Here is a 23,127-nt window from a genome sequence, read left to right as displayed (position 1 = left end):
GCTCAGTGTATTGATGAGTGGTGTGAGTTCCTACCCCACTCTCAACAATTTCGATCCTGAATCAGTGTTAACGCTCTCCCCTCCACAGTATTTGGCTAAATAAGGAACTGAAAGCAGTAAATTAATACACTGTAAACTTCAGGCTGCTTCCTGTTCTAAGGCATATATAACTTCAGAACCTTCCTCCCAGATCTCTTCTGAGCTAAGAAGCATTCGTTTTTGTCATTTCTTTCCTGCTAATTGGAATGACCATTAAACATGACTCAAAAGTAATGACCCTGAATTTCAATAAAGTGTTTTAGCAGGGTCCAGAACAAAACAGAGCTGGATTTCTTTGGAGATTTTTATAATCCCCAGTATTATAACAGGAGATCATCTCTGAATAAACTAGCTTTAACCAAAAAGCATTCTGTGGGGATTGGAAGTTCCACTGGATCACTAGTGACAGACACTTTGCGTCAGGGTAGCACACGCAAGAATGTTATGGATGCTTTGCAACTCATTAACAGACTACTGAAAAAAAGTTATTAACTGTACTGGGAGGAAAAGGTCTGACCTCTAACCAAGGCTTCTTCCAGGGTGAGGTAGCTTCTAAGTACCGGGTCCAACATAGCCCACAGCTGTTCATCAAGGACAGGAACCTCAGCAAACCTCTTCACAACTCCTGTAAGGTCAACAGACAAGTGGCATTTGTGACTGCAGACGTGATAGCTAATAAACTGAATAAGCAAATGCACTGCTGGAGTACCTGTACTTAATGTGCATGTCTCTGTCAAAGGCCTGCAGCTTTCCTGTGCACGTTTGCCAAGTAACAGTGCTGCTCTTCTGCATATTTTCTAAGGACATGCTGCATATTTTTGTTCATTTGTGTACGTGAGTTTTATAATTACAATAGGCAATTTTTTAATATAAGGGGTTGCAATACATACTAATAGATGGTAGCTGTTGAGGGTTGAGCTGGTCTGCTTCTCTGAACATTTTCAAAAGTTATGTGGACAAAAATCTGGATATAGCAGTTGTGATGCTAAGAATACAGTTTTCTCTTGGATTTCAGTATTCGAAGTTCAGTGGTTTAATCGTAATATCATTTTTCTTCAGAAATACTTTGTTGGCATGCTGAGGTTAAATTTCAGATATGAGGGTCAAACATGCCTATATTTTATGATGCAAGCTATTATACGAGCAGTTAAAACAGAAAAATCTGCAAATGGTCCCCAGCGTTTGCTGCCTTAAATAAAATCTGTGGTCCTTGTAAATAGTTTGTCAGTAAAAGTAGATAAGTAGATAGTGTTCCACAGAAAAATTGTATACTTTCACCGCACAGGAAACCAGGTTGTCAGTCTGTATTAACTAGGAGATCAAAAAACTACAGCAAGTAGCTAAACTTGGAAACCACTAATTAAATGGGAATAACAGGATACATTAATGCACTTCTTGCCACATGGGTTGATTATTTTGTACATTTTTGGCAACTAAAGAAAAATGATATTTCTTCCAGATTTTAGGTAATAGGATCCTAGGAGAAATAAGCATTCATCATCAGGCCTGTGGGAACAGACCTCAACTTTAACCCTACAGTGTATTAAAGGACTATTCTTTCTCTTTCTGTAGTAACTAACTATTTAAAATTTTTTAAATTCCATCGCCATCAGTGTGCACAACCCACTCTCTTTTATATTCCATTCAGTCCAGTGACTACTGGATTCTAAATTTAATTCTTCTCAAATACATATGAATGAACTATTATTGCTTCAACATTAAATATAATTCGTTGGGTGAACAATAAATATGACCAACTTGCTGCAATTCTTTTTATAATTTGTTATTTTTGTCTACTAATTCTTTCTTTAGAATTTTCTAAAAAAAACTTTTTGGCTTTAAAAGCTGTCTTCTGACATATTTTTTTCTGCGTGTGATACAGGACATTTCATTAATTCATGAAGCACAGCTTGCAAATTGCCTTAAAACACTTATACAAGCAAAATATAAACATTTTATGCCAAAATCCCCTTCTTCCAGCATTTTCTTGGAAAGAGGTTAGGTGTGAAATAACTCAGATCCTTGATATTTTGCCATTTGAAATCATTTCTGTAGGACAGACTATCCAGACAAACTATGAGATGCCATTTCCCGCTGGATGATGAAGCAGGAATTTGGGCTGTTCTTTTTCTGCCGAGCCTTTCCCCAGTGCTGCTGGGGCACTGGGAGAAGCGCTGCACCGTGGCTGGAGTTGCACATAAAAAGGAGCAAACAAAGCTGCCCCAATAGCTCTCACTTCAAGTTTTTTTTTCTCCTTTCCAAAGGCAACAATCGTATCCATTAGCAAGGTCAGTGGCTTGGAGAAACCTGGAAAATAGCAGCTACCAGAAACCCACTAGAATAATATCTCCAGCAGGTGATAGATTAGTTGGAACAAATTGGAACCATTGCACTTCAGCCATCCTGGTTTCTTTCAAGCTGTTTTAAAAATGTCGTCATTTTAATACACAGTATCAGCCCTGCGGAACAGTCCACAGCAGGTTAATTTGAATCATATGATGTATCACTGCCCTCAGCTGACATGAGCCCCGTTCCATGTGTGAAGCCATAATAAATCCATTCCCAACCGAGGCAAATTCCCTGTGAGAAGGTGAACTAATCCAGGCCTCACACTGGCATGTTAGCCCTCCATAATTGAAAGCAGGGCCACCTGTTCCCAGCACAGTTAGCCTATAGAGAGAAAATTAGCATTAGATCAGATACTTAATATATTGAAAAATCATTCATACGACTCTCAAGTTCAGCTGTGGGCTGCTTAGCATGACATCATATATAAAGCTAGGAATGTGCCCACTTGATCCCAGTTTAACAGTTTTGTTAACCATGGTGTTTGTTAACTTTGAAATGAGAATTTTTTGATTTAATGAGAGCTGACACGTGAGAAGGGGAACTAGCCAGGGTGCAGACTTTTCTAATTAACTCTGGGTCATTTGCAAAACTTTTGAGCTTTCTAGTAGGTTTTTTTCTCCCTTTGCTCTTTTACAAACAAGTTTTTAAGGCACTGACACTGTAGGCATGAAATTGTATTTATTTGATTAAAAGGACAAACAGAAATATTCCAAGCAGGTGTACCAGCCGGTAGGCACTGTGTTTTATGCATTCACTATCTGCGGTTTCATCGTAATAATGTGTAAAATTATCAAAGTACCTTCCAAAAAGCTGAAGTATTTAGAAATAACATTTAAGTGATAGTTGGATGCCTAAGTACTGAAAATGAAACTGTGTGCCTAAGCCAGGTAGAAATTTGCGAAAATATTTTCTTGGTATCTTTTGCTTTATGTTGACAAATCTATTGATTCTTGTAAAACTTATTTTTAGTATTTGTTGTATTTTATAAAAGCTTTATTTTTCCCCCTTTGTATATTTCTTAACCAAGGTGTATTATTTGGCCACTAAAGCAGGTAACAGAAAGTTACTATTTATGAGGGATTTTTTGGTTGTTTCCACAAACTTGTTCCATGAGCTGGATCTCGCTGTGCTTCAGCTTTCCTAACTCCCCAATGAGACAGTTAATGCGTCCCCCATTAGGGATCCCCCTTCTTTGTGAGGCCTCCAGAGGCAGCACCAACCCCGCTGTCATTTTTGGCCTGGCCACACAACCTTTGAGATGCTTCTGGAAAGTATTCGGCAGTTGCACATTGCTTCATTTCAGTCAACATCCTGTAAGTAGCAGTAGCCTCAGTGCCCCTATTTAATGCTACCATTGTTGTTCTGGACCTACAACGATTTATCTCGGTTCAGTTGTGACCGTTTTTTTCAAGTATCGCAGTTACCTCCCTGAGTCGAGTGTGAGTCCTCAGAGCGAGCCCGTGTCTAGCTGAGACCTGCTGATGTCTCGCGGCTCCTTTGGGTGATGAGCGCGTGGTGGAGCTCCCCGTGGGCCCCCCGTGGGCCTCCACGTGTTGCCTCGCCGGCCTCGGAGAGCCACACGCGTGGGACACAGCGCCCGTGGCAAGAGGCAGGGATGGTGACTCCTGCCTTCCCGCTGGCGCCCGTCTCGCGGGAGCGGAGCACGAGATGGACTGCAGATGGCCTCTGCAGCCCTGGCTCGAGTTTCGGCCTTCTTTTCCCTTGATCCAAATCAGGGATGATGAATTAGAGGATAAAAACAATTCATTTAGATGCTTTTCGTCTTTTCAGTTTCAGTTTAATTTGTTGCTCTTTTGATGCCTGACCAGGGACAATTGGGAACAGTGCAACTAATCTTTGCTTTACATATGTCTGTGTGTATCTCCTTTTTTATATATATCTAAGAAGCTTAATTCCAGCAATTCAGCCTCTTCCTTGTTACTAAAGGGCCACCCTGACTCCAAAGCAGAATCAGGGCTCAAGATTACCTTCACCTTCCTCAGATTTCCTCTCCTCAACTTCTTGTATCCAGAAGGGTGGCTCACAGAGAAGGGATATGACTGCTGGTAAAATGTTTCCTGCCTGTTGTCTGCTCCTCTCCTCTTAATTTCAGCCTGGGAAATTCAATCCTCCTACAAGTTCTAGGCAAATATTAGTCTCTTTTATAGCAAGACTTTTTTTTGTTTGTTTTTAAGAAGAAGCTTAATATTTTACAGCCTTGCAAGGTGCTCTGGAAAGTTCCTGAGGCAGGAGGGGAGAGCGCTATGTGCAACCAGAGGAGGAAGATCTGGCCTTTCTCTTCTAGCTATGAGAAATGAAAGATCCACTGCAGAGTGAGGGATATGAGAAGTTAACAGATTCTTGGAAAATACCACATTGTTTCTCTCGTAGTCCAACTTTTCTCATAGTCTGTTAAAAGACCCCAGTGTTAGGAGAGCTTATAAATAATTTTCATGAAGTTTACTTTCTGTTTTTTCAGATTTAGAAGATTTAGACTATAGTAGACTAAAGTAGTTTATAAATTATAGCAATAATCTGGTGTAAATTCAGCTATGGAATATTTTAGGATAAACCCACTGACTTCATTAAAAGCTGGGATTGGCCTAAAGCAACTTGCTGGGAGATTTTTGTGTACTTTTGTGTTGCTTGTTCATCCTTAGCCTTCCAAATAAAAATCCCTTTGAAGAATACTAGTATCCTAAATTCACAGAATAAAATTATACCTTCACAGTACAAATAGGAATGTTAGGGAGAACAAGAGTAAAATACTCATAACATTGATTTTTTTTTTATCTGAAGCTATAAGTAATAAAATGACAAAGGAAGAAGTTGTTTCAGACAGGAATTGCAGTGTGCTGCTTATAGGTTTTCTTTTATAGATGTTATGATTTTGTTCAAACAGGCCATATTGAATCCATTGGTTCTTTGTAATAGATTTCAAAATACATAATAAATGTAAGTAATATGATGACTAATGGGTCAAGTGAAGTTGGAACATTTTAAATGAGAAAATAGCTGGAAACAGTTTTCAGGAAACTATTCCAGTTGATTTTCGGTCCCCCACAAGGTGTACATTAACATAAACTCCGTAGAATCGCCTCTGGGACCTAAATTCCCTCTCTGATTTCATTATTGCAATGTGATTCTTTTCCCTTCACTGTTAAGTCATCTCCTGGTGTGGTGGGAGCATATAATAAGTGTAATTTATTTATATTTATCTAATCTCCTTTTAACTCAATGGTTATTTCATTCTTCTGTTTCCTAGTAGCTGTTCAGAAAGTTGTGAAGGGTAATTAAAAAAATAGTAATTGACAGACATGGATTTTCCTCGTTATTCTGAAGAGATGTAGTGAAAAAATAAATAGGCAGAACAGTTCAAATTCCACATTTTTATAAAAAAAAATCTGATATCATCTAGTTCAGTTTGATTGAAACATAACTAGAATTAATTCTCTTAACCTGTTTACAAATACAGGAATTGCTTTATTATTTGCAGTCCCTAGGCACACCCGACAAAATTTGGTATTGTTGTTATGTCTTAAATCTAAAGCATGGGGCATCACTGTAGTAGTGAGTCACCAGCAGGCAAACCAGGGAGCCTGAAGTAATCCAGTAGGAGTTACAGGTAGCTTCAAGGCACCTTTTGCCCTGTCCGGATTTTGGTGTAATTCTGGGCAATGCAAAGAGTGGGCAGAGCTCACCTGGGTCCACAGTCTATGCTGCATTGTGTGGTGTGCTAAGATGTTCAAAATCACCTACGAACACTGGTTTTGCACCATGGGAGTTTTATTGCAGCTGTATCTAAGTGACGTTTTTGCATTGTAACATCTCTCTTTTGCCCATTTTGAATGATTGAGGAAGCTGCTGAACATTTATCTTCATCAGCTGCTATAAATAGCTCTTCATATTTCATCAGGTTTCACTTTTTCTGTCCATCACTGAAATGTGTTTTTCTTAGAAGGAATGTTAGCGTTTCTTTTACAGGGCTAAGTATAAAGTGTAAAACAGGACAAAGACTAAAAATATGTTGATTACTCAATTGGATTTTTATTTTTTTAAACTTTTTTACATAAAATGCCAAGGAATCTCATTGCATACTCTTTTCCCAGTTGTAAAAATAACCTATGTCATTATGAGATAGTTAAAATATTTTCAGTAGAGGTTCCAATGTTACTTTTTCTGCAATTACGCCTCTGGCTGCCACAGCTTTCTGTCCAGGCTGATTCACTGCATAATAAAAACCGAATATGAAGCTTTTCAAGTTATCATTCATGACAGCATTTTTGCTGTGTGACGCTGTTCAAATGCACTGTTCCAAAACGAAAAACAGGGAAGCCATTTGCATTGCTTAAGGGTCTAGTGTTAATTTTTTTATTGCTCCATTATTCACCTCCTCTTCAGGTCTTTCTCAATCAAATCAACAAGTCCTATCAGCTTACACCCAAGCATTTTTAGTTTGGAGCAGTTTGGGTGTTTTTTTCTCATTTGCTGGGGCCGTTCTCCCATAGGAAACCAGTAGCAGTAAAATAGACCTTTGGCTCAGAAAAGCTGTCACACCAATCAGTAAGGGTCCTTTCCTCATATTTACTAACCTGCATGCTGAATTATTTATCAAAACCAAAATATATTTTATTTTAGACCTTTGTTGCCACTAACAAATAAAAATAATTCCATAAGGCACATTTTTCAAAAGTGCTTCAGTGGTTCAGGAACCCAAATCCTAGAGTGAGTTGAATTTCAAGCTCAGGGGACTTTTTAAAGTGCTACTCACATGTTGCCATTAAAAATGTTTAATTGGAAAAACTTTCTCTTTGGCTGGGTGTCGTAAGTAAATATTCATATAATAATGTCACATGGGTCTCTCCTTTCTTGTAGCTCTCTTTTTCTCCAGTGAAAGGGAAGAAGGAACCAATGATTCATGTAAAAAGACAGGCAACTTTTTGGATAGTTTTTAGTGCAAAGAGCAGTGGAGAGATTACTATTGGGATTTTCAAAAGCATTTGAACCTTTCTTTTCCCCTTAGTTTTAATTAAAATGAGCTATTTAAGTATTCTAAAAACTCTTTAAAGATGGTCATTTGTAGGTTTGGATGGCTCAAAATCTTGTCCTTTTCTTATGTCCAGTGTTCTAGCTTTAATGCTTGCCTTTCCCTTAGGCCCAAGTGTTGGCTCGTGTTTGCCACAATCTTTAGTTCACTAGGGAAGACACAAGAACAAGTATTTTCAGAAAATTAAAAATTGTAATTTACAATTAAAATAGTTTTTATTCTTAAATTTGGTAGCTGTAGCCAGTGCAGTACTACTTACTCTTTTCCAAGAAATTTAGCATTGTTTTTTTCATTCAGACCTAACAGAAATCCTAAGTGGCCCTTTGCAAGTTTCTTTTATTCTTGTAGAAAAAGTGCTCGTTTAAAATATAGAGACTAATCTATTCAGGTGCCTAAGCATCTAGCTGAAATTTAGATTGCAGAATATTTTTGAGAGTCAGAAAATGTGCTTTACCACATGCCTGAGAGTTTCTGAAGTCAGTATAAGCCCCGCTTACCTAGAGAGTGGAAGAATCAAGTTTACCAACAGACATGAACATTCAGAGTAGAAAATGATCCCAGATAACTTAAAACTAGGCCCTAATTTTGATAAAATATTTATTAATCTGTGTAAACCCTTCAACAAGCAGTGTTTCCATTCAGTGGTTATAGTGAAACTGGGAACTGAGCAGTGCTCTTTCTCTGAACATCTAACAGCTTAGATGCATGCACAGAATTTTAATCATATTTTGTGTGGGGGAGACTGAAACAACGAGGTGTTTTTTTTCCTTCCCATTACCAAATGAACATTGAATTTTAAATGAAACTAAGTTTAAGCTACATTCCTTTAATGAAGCATAATGTACTGGCAAAGAAGTAGATAGGAGCACAGAAGTAAGCTTCAGCTGTCATAAAATCCTGCTTTCCTTCTGAAATAATTTTCTTGTAATTACTTCACTACTACTAGAAATACCACTATGATCAATGCTATTCATGCTATTTGAAATTTCTAAAAATTCTGAGATTTTCAGAAGTCTTTTAAGTACCAAAATAATTTACTAAAGGGGAGAAGAACATAACTTTTAAAATATTACGTTATTTCAGTCTCCCTGAAAACAAACAAATCTAGCCATACCTCAGTTTTTGTTTGCCTCTTTTTTTCACATTTAAGCATGAAAATGCATTGAAGAAGTCTGCATCTTAGCTTTGTCAAAAATAGAAGAATATACATTTTATTCACTCTTTTAAACATGTTGAGAATGTTCACTATTGGCATTGGAGTTTAGTCAAATAGTTGTACTGAATACAAAACTCAAGAGAATGTGAAGTATATTTTCACTGTGATACATAAGGACTCGTGTATTTACCCTCCTACATATTCAGACACAGCGTATGTCTTTCAGGATGCTCTGGAAAGAAAGAAAATAAGATTGAGATTGTGTCGTTTTCCTCTCAAAATTGCAACTAGTGAAGCTTGCTTATAGTGCTTTTCATGAGATTTTAAATCAGATTCATTCATAAAATTATTGACTTGATGTATTTTACAATTGACTCAGTCCCTGTAATGGAATATAATAGAAATATTATCTCCTCTAAAGACCTAATATTTCTTCATTAAATGAGTAATTGCACTATAACTGCTAATATTTTTCTCTCCCTTTATTTCTTACAGCTGATATAAATGTGGATATATCAAAACCATTGAAGGCAAACCTCAGTTTTGTCAAACTTGATCAAATAAACCAGTTTTTGAATAAAATTGTAAACACAAATGAACCCAACAAGGAGGCTGCAAAATCAGCTGCTACTGCTACAAACAAGGATGCCACGGCCAAACACTCCAGTACCAGGGATTTGCTACCTGCGGTAAATGCTAACAGTGCCCAAGACGTTTCGGTACAAGAAAACTGGTGGAGAGCTCTTTCCTGCTTCCAGAAAATTTCCATCCACACTGTTCAAATGGTCGTCTCCATGGAAACCATCCCGCATCCAAGGAAACCTTGTTTGCTATTCTCTTTATCAAGCCTCACTGGAAGCCTGAATATCAAAAGTGGACATAAAGCTACAGGTAAGCACTTTAGAAAATTAGAAGTGTTATTGATGTGCTCTAATTGTAGTATAGGAACAATTTGAAAGCATGGGGAATTTGGAGAGCTAGTGCCCCAGCTTGCAAATAATTTGCAGAAAATAGCAAATCCATGATAGAGTCAATTGCCTGAGTTTTCAATTCAGTGAGATAGCAGCAAGGGGTGCATCCTTTTGTAGTTTGGATCCCCCACCTTGTAATTATTGATTCTTATATTCTGCTAATGCAGCATATACTTCATGGGACAAAATTTTGTATTGCAGTAACTGTCATTATGACCCTAAATTTATCATTATAACCATAAATTTCTTACAAAAAATGCTCAGAGACTGGATACACACTACAGTGTAGTTATTGGTTCATACTATTACTCTACTTCAGGCTTATAAAGGGTCCAATTTTAACGTGCTTCCTCTGAACACCTGAGAGTCACACAGAGCAAATGAGACTTCCTGTCTCAACAACTACTTTCATTACAGCAAAAATGTGAGAAATTTTACACCTGTGGTATAATTAGCAGAACACCAAATCAGTTCCTTTAAGATGGAGAAATTTTGAATAACTTCATAAATAGTTTGACTGCTATTTTAATAAAATTACTAAGATGATACATTTGCATGATTTGGAGATGAGACAGACCTAGGTACTTGGAAGAGTAGTATGAGAGAGAAAGAAAATGGTCTAGAGCTGAGAGGTGTAAGTTCTAGGCCAAGCCAGGTGATGGTTTGGTTTTTTTCACCAGAAATATGTCTCCTCAGGCCAACTTCTAAGTCTAAGTAAGTGCTTCTTGGTCTAAGTCTAAGTGCTTCTTTATTGTTCTAAAAGATAAAAATGAAAAATCTAAGGTTCATAGGGCTTGAAAGCTGGAACCCGAAACTCCGGATTTATCCATAAAGAAGAAGTGGTACAGGGAGGAACAGCAACTCCATTCCCATGCTTTTCCCGACATATCTCAATCCTAGCATAGAAAGAACTGCACCTGAGTAAAGGGCCTCGTTAATATCCTTTAAACAGGTCTAGTTTTCTTTGCGGGGCGCTGCGTGGCGGCGCGGCCTGGCCCGCAGCCTCCGAGCCCTCGCTGCCGAGCGCGGCCGCTCGCCCCGGCGGCGCGGGGAAGCAGATCTGTGTTTTTCCTGTCACAAGCTGGATCTGGATCTTCCAGGCGCTTGTAGTCCGGCCAGCGTTTCTGGGTAAAGCAGTGCTGAGGCCGAACCTGTTTTGAGGGGGAGTTAGGTATTCATATGACAAACTCGTGTAACCAGACAATAAATAGACACGAGCAAACTCTTTTCACGTTCTCTCCAATTAAAGTTGCCTTATCTTTCTGCTTTATAAAAACCAAAACATATGCACACGACGGGCTGAACACTAGTGTGGCTGTACAAGAAATTGTTCTAAATTTCTAGAAGTATGAAAGGCACTTCCGCAAAACCAATTGAAACTGTGTCTAAAATCCTCCTAATACATTGTTTGTTTGTTTGTTTTTAATTATTAATAGATAGAAACCAAAGTGGAATGTAGGAAGAAAGATAAATAACTCTGTGCAGGGAAATTGTTTTAATTGTGTTACAAAAGCTTAAAGAAAAAGAATGGCACATTTACTAACTAGATTTGTTTCATTGTTGCAAAGAAATTATGCAAGTTAACTCAATTAAAAAATACATAGTAGCTGTGCCCCAGGTTCTTGGGAGCAAGGAATATTTAAATATGTCAGTTCTTCACTATTACTCTAAAAAAAAAGTTTTATAGATATACCTTTTGAGCTGAACAGGGTTAATGTCAGATTTTTTATAGTATGAAACTAATACGCAAATACTTCACTGTGTCTTTGATTTTACAGTCATATAACTATTGTGACCATCTGCAGCAGCTGCATTTTACAAATTATTTGCTGAACCAAACTAAGCACAATGACAAAAGTAGTCATCTCAGATGTACTGTTAAAACAGAGAAAGAAAAAGGAGCATTGCTTGCCTTTTGTACAGTATGGCCATCTGCTGTACAGATGTTATTATATAGAATGACTTCAGATACAATAATTGTAGAAAATTTTCATTAAAACCTCAACAATTTGCACTTGTTTACTTGAATCTGCATAACTCCCCAGTGAGACAACACAATACGCTTGGGGTTTCTTTGGTTCTCACTAGCTTTCTCTTTGATCCTTTTTGATGTGCTGACTTTAATAAACATAGTTAAAAACACTGTTCTAAAACATCATGGAAAAAACTACAAAGGAACAATTATAGCAGTAGAAACTACTCTAATCCCTTACTTACACAAGCTATTTTTAGTGAAATATGTTTTTTTACACATTTTATGTGGCAGTGTTTTATAAACAGTGTAAACGAGCCCCTTTCCAGATGAGTTTTAATGTAGTATGTGAAGTTGGTTTGTAAGGAATCCTATTTGCTAGGAGTTATATTGAAAAAACCACTCTCAAGAATGTATTGTCGGCATTTTTCCTCCCTCACAGAGGGAAAAACAAAAGTGCGTGACCTCGCATAACGCTTTGATTTTTTAGCTGAAATTAAGGAAGAAGGTTGCTATAGACCCTTTTATATATTTTTATATATATAAAATTAAATATATTTTATATCTGTATAATTACAAGTTTTTTTAAATTGCCAGTTTTCCCTCTAGACTTTCCTGACTTAATCAAGGAAGCTAAAGGCCTTCTGTTTTAATTTTTCTCCTTAATTTCTTATGAACTTAAAAAAGTCATAGCTTCTGAAAAACAACATGGCTAATTAGTTGCATTGTTATTCATTTCACTTCTAACAAAATAACCTGCAGGTGTTGATCACTCACGTTGCGGTTGGATTAACTTAAAAGAGTCCATTTCTACTTACCCTGATGCATTATTATATAACCCCAACTTTTAGTGTTTCTAGGGACTTCGCTTTTTGGACACCCTTTACATTTTAATACATCAGTGACTTATAACAACATGATTACTATTTCTGCTAAAATACTTATGTTCTCCTCTGTGCTTATGGTAAAATACTGAGTATTTTGATTTTAGTAATGTAATACTGTTACAGAATGTAATGTAGTGTATTGTAAAGAAAAGAAAACCTCTCTCACAAGAAAGATATTTGATAATTTTAACCTAAAGAGGTTACAGATATATTTTTTCTGATACCCTTAAGGGCAAGACTTTAAGTCACACTGATGATAAATATAATAATTAATTGTAGCCACCTTATATTTTGTGGTGTAGAGTTACAAGTTAATACTGGATAGAGTACAGTTAATACTGTACTGGATTAATACATGCAAATAATAAACATTTAGTCCACTTTTTGGCAGCTTGTTTGTAGTGGTGACCAAACCCCCAGGTTGCAGAGCTGTCATTAGAAATGGGTCGCTGAGTTTGGTCTGCTGGAGTATGTGGCTTCTTCTGGAAAGCGGCTCGAGCTCCCGAGTCCCATGTCGGCAGTAAGATTTGCAATTGCTCAGCATCCCACTCGAGTAACGTAGCTCGTTCCAGAACAGCTTCATGCTATTAAAGTCTGAATAATTTTTAGCAATAAATACTAAGAAATAGAAGGCAATTCTAAACAAGCGACTTGCAGTTAATTCAGGTTGGTGTTGAAATTAGTACTACCTACCTGCCAAAATAGCAGATAAATGAGAGAAGTTAAGGACTGCACTTCCCCAGAGTGAAAGTCAGCAAGACGCCTGGAGCCTCAGTGGAGCCTTATTTTGTTCAGCGTGGACACCGGAGGGGAGGCTTGCTGTTCAGTGTCTGAAGTTAGGGAGTTACTTCAACAAAATATTCCAAAGATCATAGACAGAATTTCCCAGCCCTCGTTCTTGTATACCAATATAATTACTTTACGTATAAATAAGGCAAAAAAGTAAACACTAGTTGAGCCTGTGAAAATCACAAGTATTTTTAGTAACCTGAAAAGAAATTACGTACTCTAAGATACTTTATTGAAATAATAAAAATTAAATGTGGTTATTAATTGGTGCAGAGCAAAGTCCAAACTTCAATTTGGAGTTAACTGACTCTCTTGAGAAAACTCTGCTAAGGCGTTGTCATAGCCTTTGGATGCTGCAGATATGCAAGTTAGCCTATGGGGAAATAAAACATTAAATTAGATATGACTACCTAAAATAATATGCAGCAGTAACAAGCCATTTACAGCACCCAGAAGACCTTTGTTACTTTTAGAAAGAAATATAAACTCTTTCCAACACTTGAACAATAGGAAATTAATTCTTTGTCAGTAAAAGCCAGAAGACAAACTAAATATTTAAATGGCCACTGAGGATTGAGGTGGAAGTACAGCTTGTAGACAGCTATACAAATCACTAACAAACCTTAATGAATATTGGGTGTGGGCATCAGGGTCCTGTCAGATTTGACACCATGTCCCAAGTAGCTTAAACCCAACACTCAAGAAAAGGTGGAGACCTCATCAGGTCTCTAACATCTGGGATTTTATTTGTCATTTTGGCATACCCTGCAAGCGCAAAAGAAAGAGTAAAAGGGGATTATCCTGACAATGAAATGAGTTACTGAATCTTGTGATAATGAAAAGCAGAAGAATTCTAATTCCTTTCTATAGTCCCCGAGGTGGAGGTGCGTTTATAGTTCTGCAGAAGTATAATGTAGGAGGGAAGAACAGATGGCCTAAAATCCATGAAACAAGACACCACCTAATCCCAGGACCAAGTACCACTATTAATCCTGGTCAGATTCCCTACTGGTACTTTGTAACAGGGCTCAGAATTGCTACTGATGAACTAGCATGTCAAGTTAGGAAAAAAAAAAGTTTTTTTGAAAATTTACTGTAGCTTGTTGATTCAGTAAAGTGCTTACTAAGCCTGTGGAACCATATCTAGGATTGAAAGAACTTAAGAAAGTAGATTTCAAATGAAATTCAATTAATAAAAAAGCTATCATTTTTGTACTTTCTCTATTTTTATAGTGAAATTATTTGCATACTTTTTTAGACCAGAGATGCTTTCATTATACGGGTTCCAGTGCTTTGTACAGCAAGAGTAGGTGGCACGTTATTTGCACACTGGTCCGTGGCACGTTATTTGCACACTGGTCCATTCCATAGAATATTTGCATTTACCAGGAAATACAAATAGCAGTAAAACATTTTTTTTATTTGTGCATTTTATACTTTTCTGTGCAGTTTCTCCAGTTCAGTCTGCAATTTGCAGTGTTAGGAACAGAACAGAGAAGTCAGTCATTATCATCCTGCCTTAAGGACCGGTTCTGTAAGCTGTTCAAACTGTTGACATGCTGGCGATGTGTTTCCCCTTTCCGTATGACAGGAATAATTTTTACAGGATGAGATCACCAGCTTCCTGCCCAAACAGAAGGTGCAATTCCAGAGGACCGTTAGGTTTCCGTGTGCGCACATTTCCACGCTCTGCCTTGGACTAGCTCTGCTCCTCGTGCAGCTGTTCAGTGAGTTGAGTCAGGGAGCTGATCTGACTGGAAACGAATCCCATGGGAAAGAAAAGTGTTCGGCAAGAGCAACCCTCTCACTGGACAGGTACATTTTAGTGGCAGTGCTGGCACGAAGGAGAAATCAGGAAAGTAGAGGAAGGAGGTCAGCAAGAGGAAGGGTCAAAGGGAGGAGAAGCTTGGAACGTAGGAGCCTGGACCTGGATTGGCTCTAATCCTGTCGAAAGGCATCCCACGGGTGCAGGGAGATATTTTTGTCTAAATCTCTGTGTTCAATTTGTATAGCCAGGGTATATTTGTCAAGATTTGGACTTCCCCCAGCGTATTTCACTGGGTTATAGAGAGAGGCTAAAGCAGCTCATCTCGTTCATGGACTATTTAGTTTATTAGAGCAGCTGAAATCCACTGAATCAAGCGTAGAGCAGAGGAATGAGACCAAAGCCGTAATTCTAGTTCAACCTCATAGAAATTATACAAAGTTTCATTTTCAGAGGCATCCACTGTTCTGTAGTGCTTTGTTTAATCATTCATCTGGCCACTCATCTGCTCATTATTTTAGTGCTTTTAAATATCTGCAATGATACCAATCATTGCTGCAGGTACCAACTAACTTCTGACAACAGGCCACTGTCTTCAACAAACCACCTAAAATTAAGATATATAAATGTATAAATACTTTTTTTTAAAAAAAATGAAGAATTTCTCCATGTAAAGCTGAAGTAAAAATATTTAGTCACTTTCTTAAGAACTGTTGATATCTTAAGGTAAAGCAAGTAAGTGTTGCTCATATCAGCATAGTCATGTCAGTATTTAAAGCTGACCTCGCTGATAGGAAGTGAACACTGTATATTTTTAGCTTTCTGTTATATATATTTTTCTCTACTTTCTCTACTTAATTAGGATAAGTGCAGTTAGCACTTCACAATTATCCCTAGTTATTCTATACTGAATGCAGCTTTGACCAAAAAGGAAAAGCCCTTTAGATCTAAACTTTAATGTACCCTCTGGTCAGGCGTCACAGAATCCAAAACTAGCAAATCAACAAGTGAATTGAGACTTTTCAGCTATTTGGTATTCAGTAGTGTAATGAACACGATGTACCTGCCCAGCTTTTCTTTAAGGGAGATGAGCTCATTTCAAATAGATAACCATCTTTGACTTCTCCTCTGATTCATCACTGACCTGAACTCCATTTGAACCTTGTTAGACACAAAACAAGCAGGATTCCTGGCCTGAGCTATAAAATATAATTAAGCCCTTTTGAAATGATGTGTAAAAGAACATAGCTTTACCCCCACTATAACCACTACCACCACCACAACCAATAAAGTTAAATCAAGCACTGCCTGTAATGGATTAAAATAATAAATGTTCCTGGATTTTAGTGTTTGAAGTATTTGAAGAAAACAGGCTCCCAGCAGCCAGGGCTGCTGAATGCATGGGGACATTTATTAGTGACGAATTCAAGGATTTGGCCTGTTTAAGATCATTACTTTCTGTTTACCGTGTGTTACACATCTCATGTTTTTACAGAGCCCACATGTGTCCCTGTGTAATGCTGAAAAAACTCCTTTAGTCAAGGATTGTTAATTGGTAATGTATAAATATTGTTCTCAGGGGGGGTATGAGCTATCGCAAGATTCCTCTCGACCCTAATGAGAAACCCAGTCCCAGCGCCGGGAACGGCGGCTGTCCTGGAGCCTTGTCCCTTACTCGAGCAGCTTTCACCGTGCGCTTGCTACCGCGTTACCAGACCTGAATACAGGGGCTGACTTTCACATTAACTGCACTATTTATTTCCCCTATAATTGCTTTAATAGCTGCAATTCAAAGCTTTGTTACCCTTTTTCTCAGAAGCGTCTTAGAGGACAGTGTAACTAACTGTAGCAGTGTAACTAACTTCATTATAACCTCTTATGAGGCATCTGAAGTTTTCAAAAGAAGGAAAAATTTCATTCAGATAATTAAATCTAATGTAACATACAGTAATATGCATATGTATTTAAGGCTGTCTTACTTTCTTTGGCAACTTTAATAGTCAAAGGTGCAAATACATGCAAATAGTTGCTAAGTTTGCCAAGGTACAAATGTGGAGAATGCATGCTCAAATAGCACTAACCATCACCTTTGTAATGTGGGATATTCAAGTGGAAGTGAATAAGGAAAACTGTTGGCTAATTAACCCCTGCAGTCAGATCATCCCTTTGCTGTCCTGCCATGGAGGGCCTCTTTGGGTGGGAATCTGATCCGATCCAATCCGCTAGCTGCAGCCCGCGTCGCTCCCGGGCATCCCGGCCAGAGCCGGCGGCGTTTTGGGACACAGGCTTCTTCCCGAGCTTCATGAACCAACCTACTTGCCTCTTAGAAAGGAGATTTGTAGCAAAGCTTTCAAGAGGCTTTTCAAATACAGCCTTCCTGTAGTCCAGTGTGATTTGTTTTACTTATTATGATACATTAGTTTCCCTTCTTTAAAAAGTTATATTCCTGTATAGAAGTCTGCCAGCTGAAGAGTGCTCTGCCTTGTATTAGGTGAGAGTGCAGTCAAAACCAAACGGGTCTGCATCTATCTAGGAAGAGCAAAGCACACACAGGACTACGCAGAGCATAAGAGAAGGGAAAAATTGCTCTGCAGGATTTCACCTTGCTTCATTCACAGTTAATTCAAATGTGAAAAATGATTTTGAAAAAAAAAATCTGTATTTAAGGTCAAAATATTGTCTTTCCCCTTGTCTGTGAACCAGGAAGAGTAAAAGAATGTTTTCTTAACTTCTGTTTCGCTTAAACACTAGGTGATTGCTACTTAAAGCAAGGATTGCTTTTATGTTATTTTACTTACTAGATTTTTTTAAGGGCGACAGCTCTTTCGTTTTTTCCCCCACACACACAAACTCAGTCACCCACATGTGCACGCAGGCCTCCAGCTATCATGGAGCCTCCTGTTACCAGTAAACCCTGACAGCCTCATATTAGGCTGCTCAGATTCTGCGACGTGTCTTCATAATGTTTATCTTAGCACAAGTAAAGTCAGTAATAATAAAATATTGAGTGACACAACATCGTCTGTTAAGAAGTTTTCTTCTATTCAATATTCTCTTGCAATGGTTCCCCTCTTCTGTTTTTATGCAAGTTAATTTCTTTGTATTACTGAACAAGTGCTAGCAGTTTTTCCTACAGCCCTGCGATATTCCCACCTGGCTGTTCCTTTAAAGCGCATGTCATCATAAGGCAGTCATCACCCTGACACACGGAAGCCGGACCGCGGTGGTGGTTGCTCTGCTAGAACATGGAGCCAAGGGCTGTCGTGGGGCTGAGGGAGCCTCTCGATGGACGCCTGGCAGCGGTTTCTAAACAATGTCCAAAGCAAGTGGTTCGTATTTATTAGTCTCTTGGAGGAGTATTTTAAAAGTCATGAAACTATTTGTTCCTAGAAGTAAATTATTGCACGTTCTGAGAAGTGTGTTGGTGTTCATGAGCAATAATCCAAACAGAACAAGTTAACTTCTACATATCACAACAGTCGTTTATGAAGATATATTGCTGCTTTGTGGTGCCATCCCAAGTTCACTTCAAACGGAGACTTTGATTTAATCTGTTTAAACTGAAGTCAGAATTCTACAATAGATGTTTGTGAGAGATGCATGGAAGAAATGATTGAAAATAGTATGGGGGAGGAAGAAAAAAACAGAGGAGAATTAGTTTACATCTTTACCTTTCCAAGAGGACTGCTGTAGTCATAGGAGAGCAACTTCACTAGCTGAGCTTATACTTTGAATTTTAGTATGTCATTTAGCAATTCTAAAATAAGCTCATAGTGTACTCTGCTATTTCTTCACTCCCAGCCCTTAGGATGTGAGCTTATTTCTTTCCTAAAAGAAGTCATTCTCTTAGGATTTCCATGGTATTGATACCACTTGAAAGAAGGCTCCCGTAAGCCCAGAGATCTCTTTTTTCCTACTACTATTTAGGATTCTTACCTCCTTGTCAGTCATTACTTATGTTTTTAAACACTTTTCTCCTAGCTCCCCAAAGACTTCATGGTATGTAAGCTTGCTTGAAAGTTCTTTGCATTTTTTTCAATAATTGCATATTAGTTTATATACTAAGATTCATTTCATCCCCAAGAAAGTGTGTAGGTATAACTGTTGAGAAGGAGGATTGTGTGATTCATGACATTACATAGTAGAATCTATGTCCCAGAAAGAAGAAAATAAAATTGTCATTGAGTCCCTGAGCTTTACTTAGTATTTGTAGGACATAATCCATGGAGGTGTCTTGTAATATTTAATTTACTTGTTTAAAATTCACTCAAACTTCTTTTTTCTTCACTTTGTCTTCATTTCAAAGAAGTCCTGCTAATTTCTAACCAATAGGACTATGCGTTGAATGCTCAGTTCTGTTTGTAAGCCATTGCACATTGTGTTGTCATTGTATTTTGTGGAGATGACAACAGAAAAAGGCTGCAAAACAGTATCCATGTAATTCTTCAACATGTAACCCCAAAGAAAGAAAATTTTCAAATAAAACCACAGGAATTCTGCTATCCCTTTTCTCCCTTTTTATTATTTCTGCAGGTTGGCACATATTCCAGTGCAACTATAGACCATATCTGTGTATGGCAGAATTGTGCAGTAGTTACCAAATTTTTCTCCCATTTCAAATCACTTTTCAGTGAAGATTTTAAGTCCTCACTTGAGGACTTAATCACCTTTACTAAACTCCAAATTGTTCAGAGAAATATCGTTCTTGTTTCTTATTTCTACTCAAGTTAAATTCAATCCACTGGCAACATTAAAGCTGCTGGGACTGTTGGACCACCTTCCTAGTACGTGATGGGAACTCCAAACAAACAAACAAAAATGGTTTCCATATATTTCTTTCCTTTACATATTTTTTTTCCTGGTGTTATGAAATCATCCCAGGATTCAGGCATTTTTTTCTTCTGGCTTCTACAAGAGATTCTTTCAAAAGAGATAGGAGAATCTTTACTGCAATGCCTTCAAAGCAGAGAGTTCTACTTCAGTGGCACATTTCGATCAACAAAGGTATGAAAAGTCAAAATGGAGCAATACCTTGGAACATCTGTATGTCTGCCTGAGGCATTTTTTAATCTTTCGTGTTTTATAAATATCCAGTGTCATCAGAAAAATAAGCCATGGGCATTATAAAGTAGGTATGATGACATTCAATATTCAGAATGTTGATTCCAGATATGGGCTGCAAAAGAGGAAAAAAAAAAGTCTGGGCTCAGATATATTTTTCAAGTTAATATACTAAAGGGTAAGAAGATAGTAAGTGTGATTTGTTTTATTAAATTGTGATTTGCAGTAAGGTAAATTCACGAGAGAGGTGACATGATGACATTTCTACATGGTATTTCTTTCCTTAAAATGTTTGTCTTTATTGGGAATACTTAAGTGCATTCATAAATCTAACCTGCTATTATCTCTTTAATGTTTTATAAAACTATGTCAACTGTAAATGGTTATGATGTGAAAAGTTTAGATTAAACTGATTTGGGGGTAAATATATTATATGTTTTGAGCTATAGCCATTGTTGTACATTATTTGAATTCAAACATTTCCCTTATTCTCCTCCTGTGCACTCCGAAGTCTAGCGAAGCAATATTTTGTACTAAGGAACCCGAACAATAGCAGAGAGAGCTCTTGGAAATAGCCATTTCCTATCAGTTTAAAATATAATCAAGTGAAGCAGCTGTTCTTATTCTTAATATACTCTTTTTTTAAAAAAGCATACTTTAATGAAAAATGACTCTTCTCATAAACCTTAAAATACTCACACATGTAGAAGTCATAATGTTTTGGCAAGTAGCTCGTTGTAAGGAATGTGCATGAAGCGTACCTGCTCCCCAACAGGAACACTGTATAAAGGGCACAAAATCATGTTGGAAGAGTGAGCTGCAAAAGAAGGAAAAGTCTTGGGGCCAAACCGTGATCCTCGTCCTGGAGAGCCCTTCACGGAGCTCTTCCTACAGTTAATTCAGCGGGCAGACACAGACATATTGGGAGGAAAAAGATACCACAAGGATAAATTGTCTCTTTCTCCCTCTTTTTAGGGATTCACGGATCATCTCTTGTCCTTGACATAAAAGATCTCCTGCTCCAAACGAGCCTGCAGGACAGAGCGCGAGCCCTGCTCGGGCCTTGCTGCTGCGCGGCGCGCGTGGAGGCCAAGTGGTGCCAGCACAGCGGGGACCCGGGCGCCGCGCGGGCCCTGCCGCAGCTGCAGCTCCAGCTCGGCGCGGGGCTGCTCCAGGTCTGTGCGCGGCTCCGCTGGCTTTGCAGGACTGAGGCTTTTCTGAAGTTTTGCTAAAAAAAAATGCTCTGAAGCTTTACAGCCTGAATCAGTTCATTAAGCTTCTTTTTTATTATTTTTTAATATAATTATCTATCCTTTTATGCAAAACCGTTGATTGAAAAATTGTGTTTGGTGTTTTTTTTTAGATACTGCTTAGGCCATGTATTGTAGTTCTGTGTGTGTGTGTTCCCTTAAAAGTACTGGATCGGATTACTAGCACTTAATATTCAGGGCCCTGCTCCGATGTGTGTCTTTGTCTTCTTCTGTCCATGAGCTACGTATGTGTGATGCCTAGAGGCAGTTTTAAGAAATATATATCCTTTCTTTTCAAACTTGCACAAATTTCTCAGGGGAGTACTTATTAACTATTGTTCGTAGCAATTAATACACAGTTTTCCATGCTATCCTCTTCTTACTGGAAGTGCCCATAACTTGAAACCAGTCCAAGAAGCATGGGAGTTCCTGAAATGAAAAATACGTTCTGTGGGTCTTAACTGGGCTTAAGATATGTGTCTTATTCTAATTATTTTTATTGTAGTATCTATACACACCAGATGTTTCTAAATAAATAAATAAACAAAGCACATAAAATGCAAAAAGGAATTTTTGACATTTAGTCATGTAATTAGACATTTTCCCAGACTTGACATCAGAAAATGTTCTTCAAACCACAGCATTTGGAACAGGGCTAGTTTAATACTATTTTTATATATATATATATATATATATAAATGTGTAAATAAAGCCAGTTTGCTTCTCTACTTCTTTCTCATTTGTTATCTACAGATATTTGGCTACCGCATTTGGATATTATTATAATTAATTTTTTAGTTCATTTTTCCCCCTTTTAGACATAGACCAGAAACAAATCTAATCATTTAGGTATCTGGTGACACAGAACAACTTTGAGAATGCTCACAGAAGTATTAGCAGTTCTGTTTCAAATAAATTTATTTACAGCTAATCGTTCTGCCAACTCCAAATACAATGTCATCTTCTACCTCTTCTACCACTTATAATTTGAATTACGGTAGAGCCTAGAGAGATGACATGAGAGCATCAGCTTATCTGTGAACGCATGTAGGAGAAATTCCCTGCTCTGAACTTCCAAATGCCTGATAATTTAAAAGAGGGTGGCAAAAGGAAGGAAATCTTCTTTCTTGGCTGCTGCACTGTAGTCCTTTTAAGTTTATTCTCATTTTCTTCATATCTGAAAATTGCTGAGCAAATTGATAGTTTACTCTTTATTCGCAGGCAGAGCTTGTGCCGTCCAACCCTACCATGAGCATTTTAGACACCATCTGGTGATTTTGATTTCATCCCACACTGATTCTAAACCACATTCCTTAATTCTTTAATTGACAGTTGCTCCATAGTTTTGCCTTACTTCTGAGCCCACTTTGGCATGTGAACAGTGAAGGGCTTCATGCTGGATGCAGGGTGGCAGGGGACACTTGTTATTTTGCTGCTGTTACAAGTAGACTGGAATGCCCAGGGTTCCAATTGGCGGAAGGCGTTGGGGACTAGGCCATGTGCCGTCCTGCCTTCCTACCCGTGTGGTTTGTCCTCCTTCATGGGGTTCTTTCAAACAAGAGTTTGGTCTAAGAAAAGCAGCACTGCTCATCAAAACGGGGAGGAAAGAGTGTCAACTTGCCTTTTCTTTTGCTGTAAAGTGTATGAATCTTCTGCATTTTAACAGCCAGTGTGCCTTAGATATTTTTCTAAATTTCTGCTTTAAACTTTAAGTTGCACTCTCAGAGTTTACAATACATCCAGTTTATATTCTGTGTACACTCAAAGTTTGTAACTTGAGATGATTTTCAATGTCCTTCTAGTCATCCTTTTATCTGTGTTGCTTATTCAGGTGTTGATGC

The 23,127-nt window shown here is 37.9% G+C and overlaps 1 protein-coding gene across 1 annotated transcript in view; it reads left to right on the top strand.

Moving 5' to 3' along the window:
- Positions 1 to 23,127, top strand: part of VPS13B (vacuolar protein sorting 13 homolog B) — a 405,118-nt gene that overhangs the window by 304,074 nt on the left and 77,917 nt on the right. The window contains exons 35-36 of the mRNA XM_088533620.1: positions 9,087 to 9,482; positions 21,012 to 21,211. Of these exons, the coding sequence (XP_088389746.1) occupies positions 9,087 to 9,482; positions 21,012 to 21,211 (596 nt within the window). The remainder of the gene's footprint in view (positions 1 to 9,086; positions 9,483 to 21,011; positions 21,212 to 23,127) is intronic.

Source organism: Tinamus guttatus, unplaced genomic scaffold (assembly GCF_059628265.1).
Source record: "Tinamus guttatus ecotype Peru unplaced genomic scaffold, ASM5962826v1 Tinamus_guttatus_pri_ptg000510l, whole genome shotgun sequence".
In the NCBI taxonomy this organism is placed as follows: domain Eukaryota; kingdom Metazoa; phylum Chordata; class Aves; order Tinamiformes; family Tinamidae; genus Tinamus; species Tinamus guttatus.
Note: the sequence above shows the minus strand (reverse complement) of the source record. Positions and strands in the feature narration are given on the sequence as shown.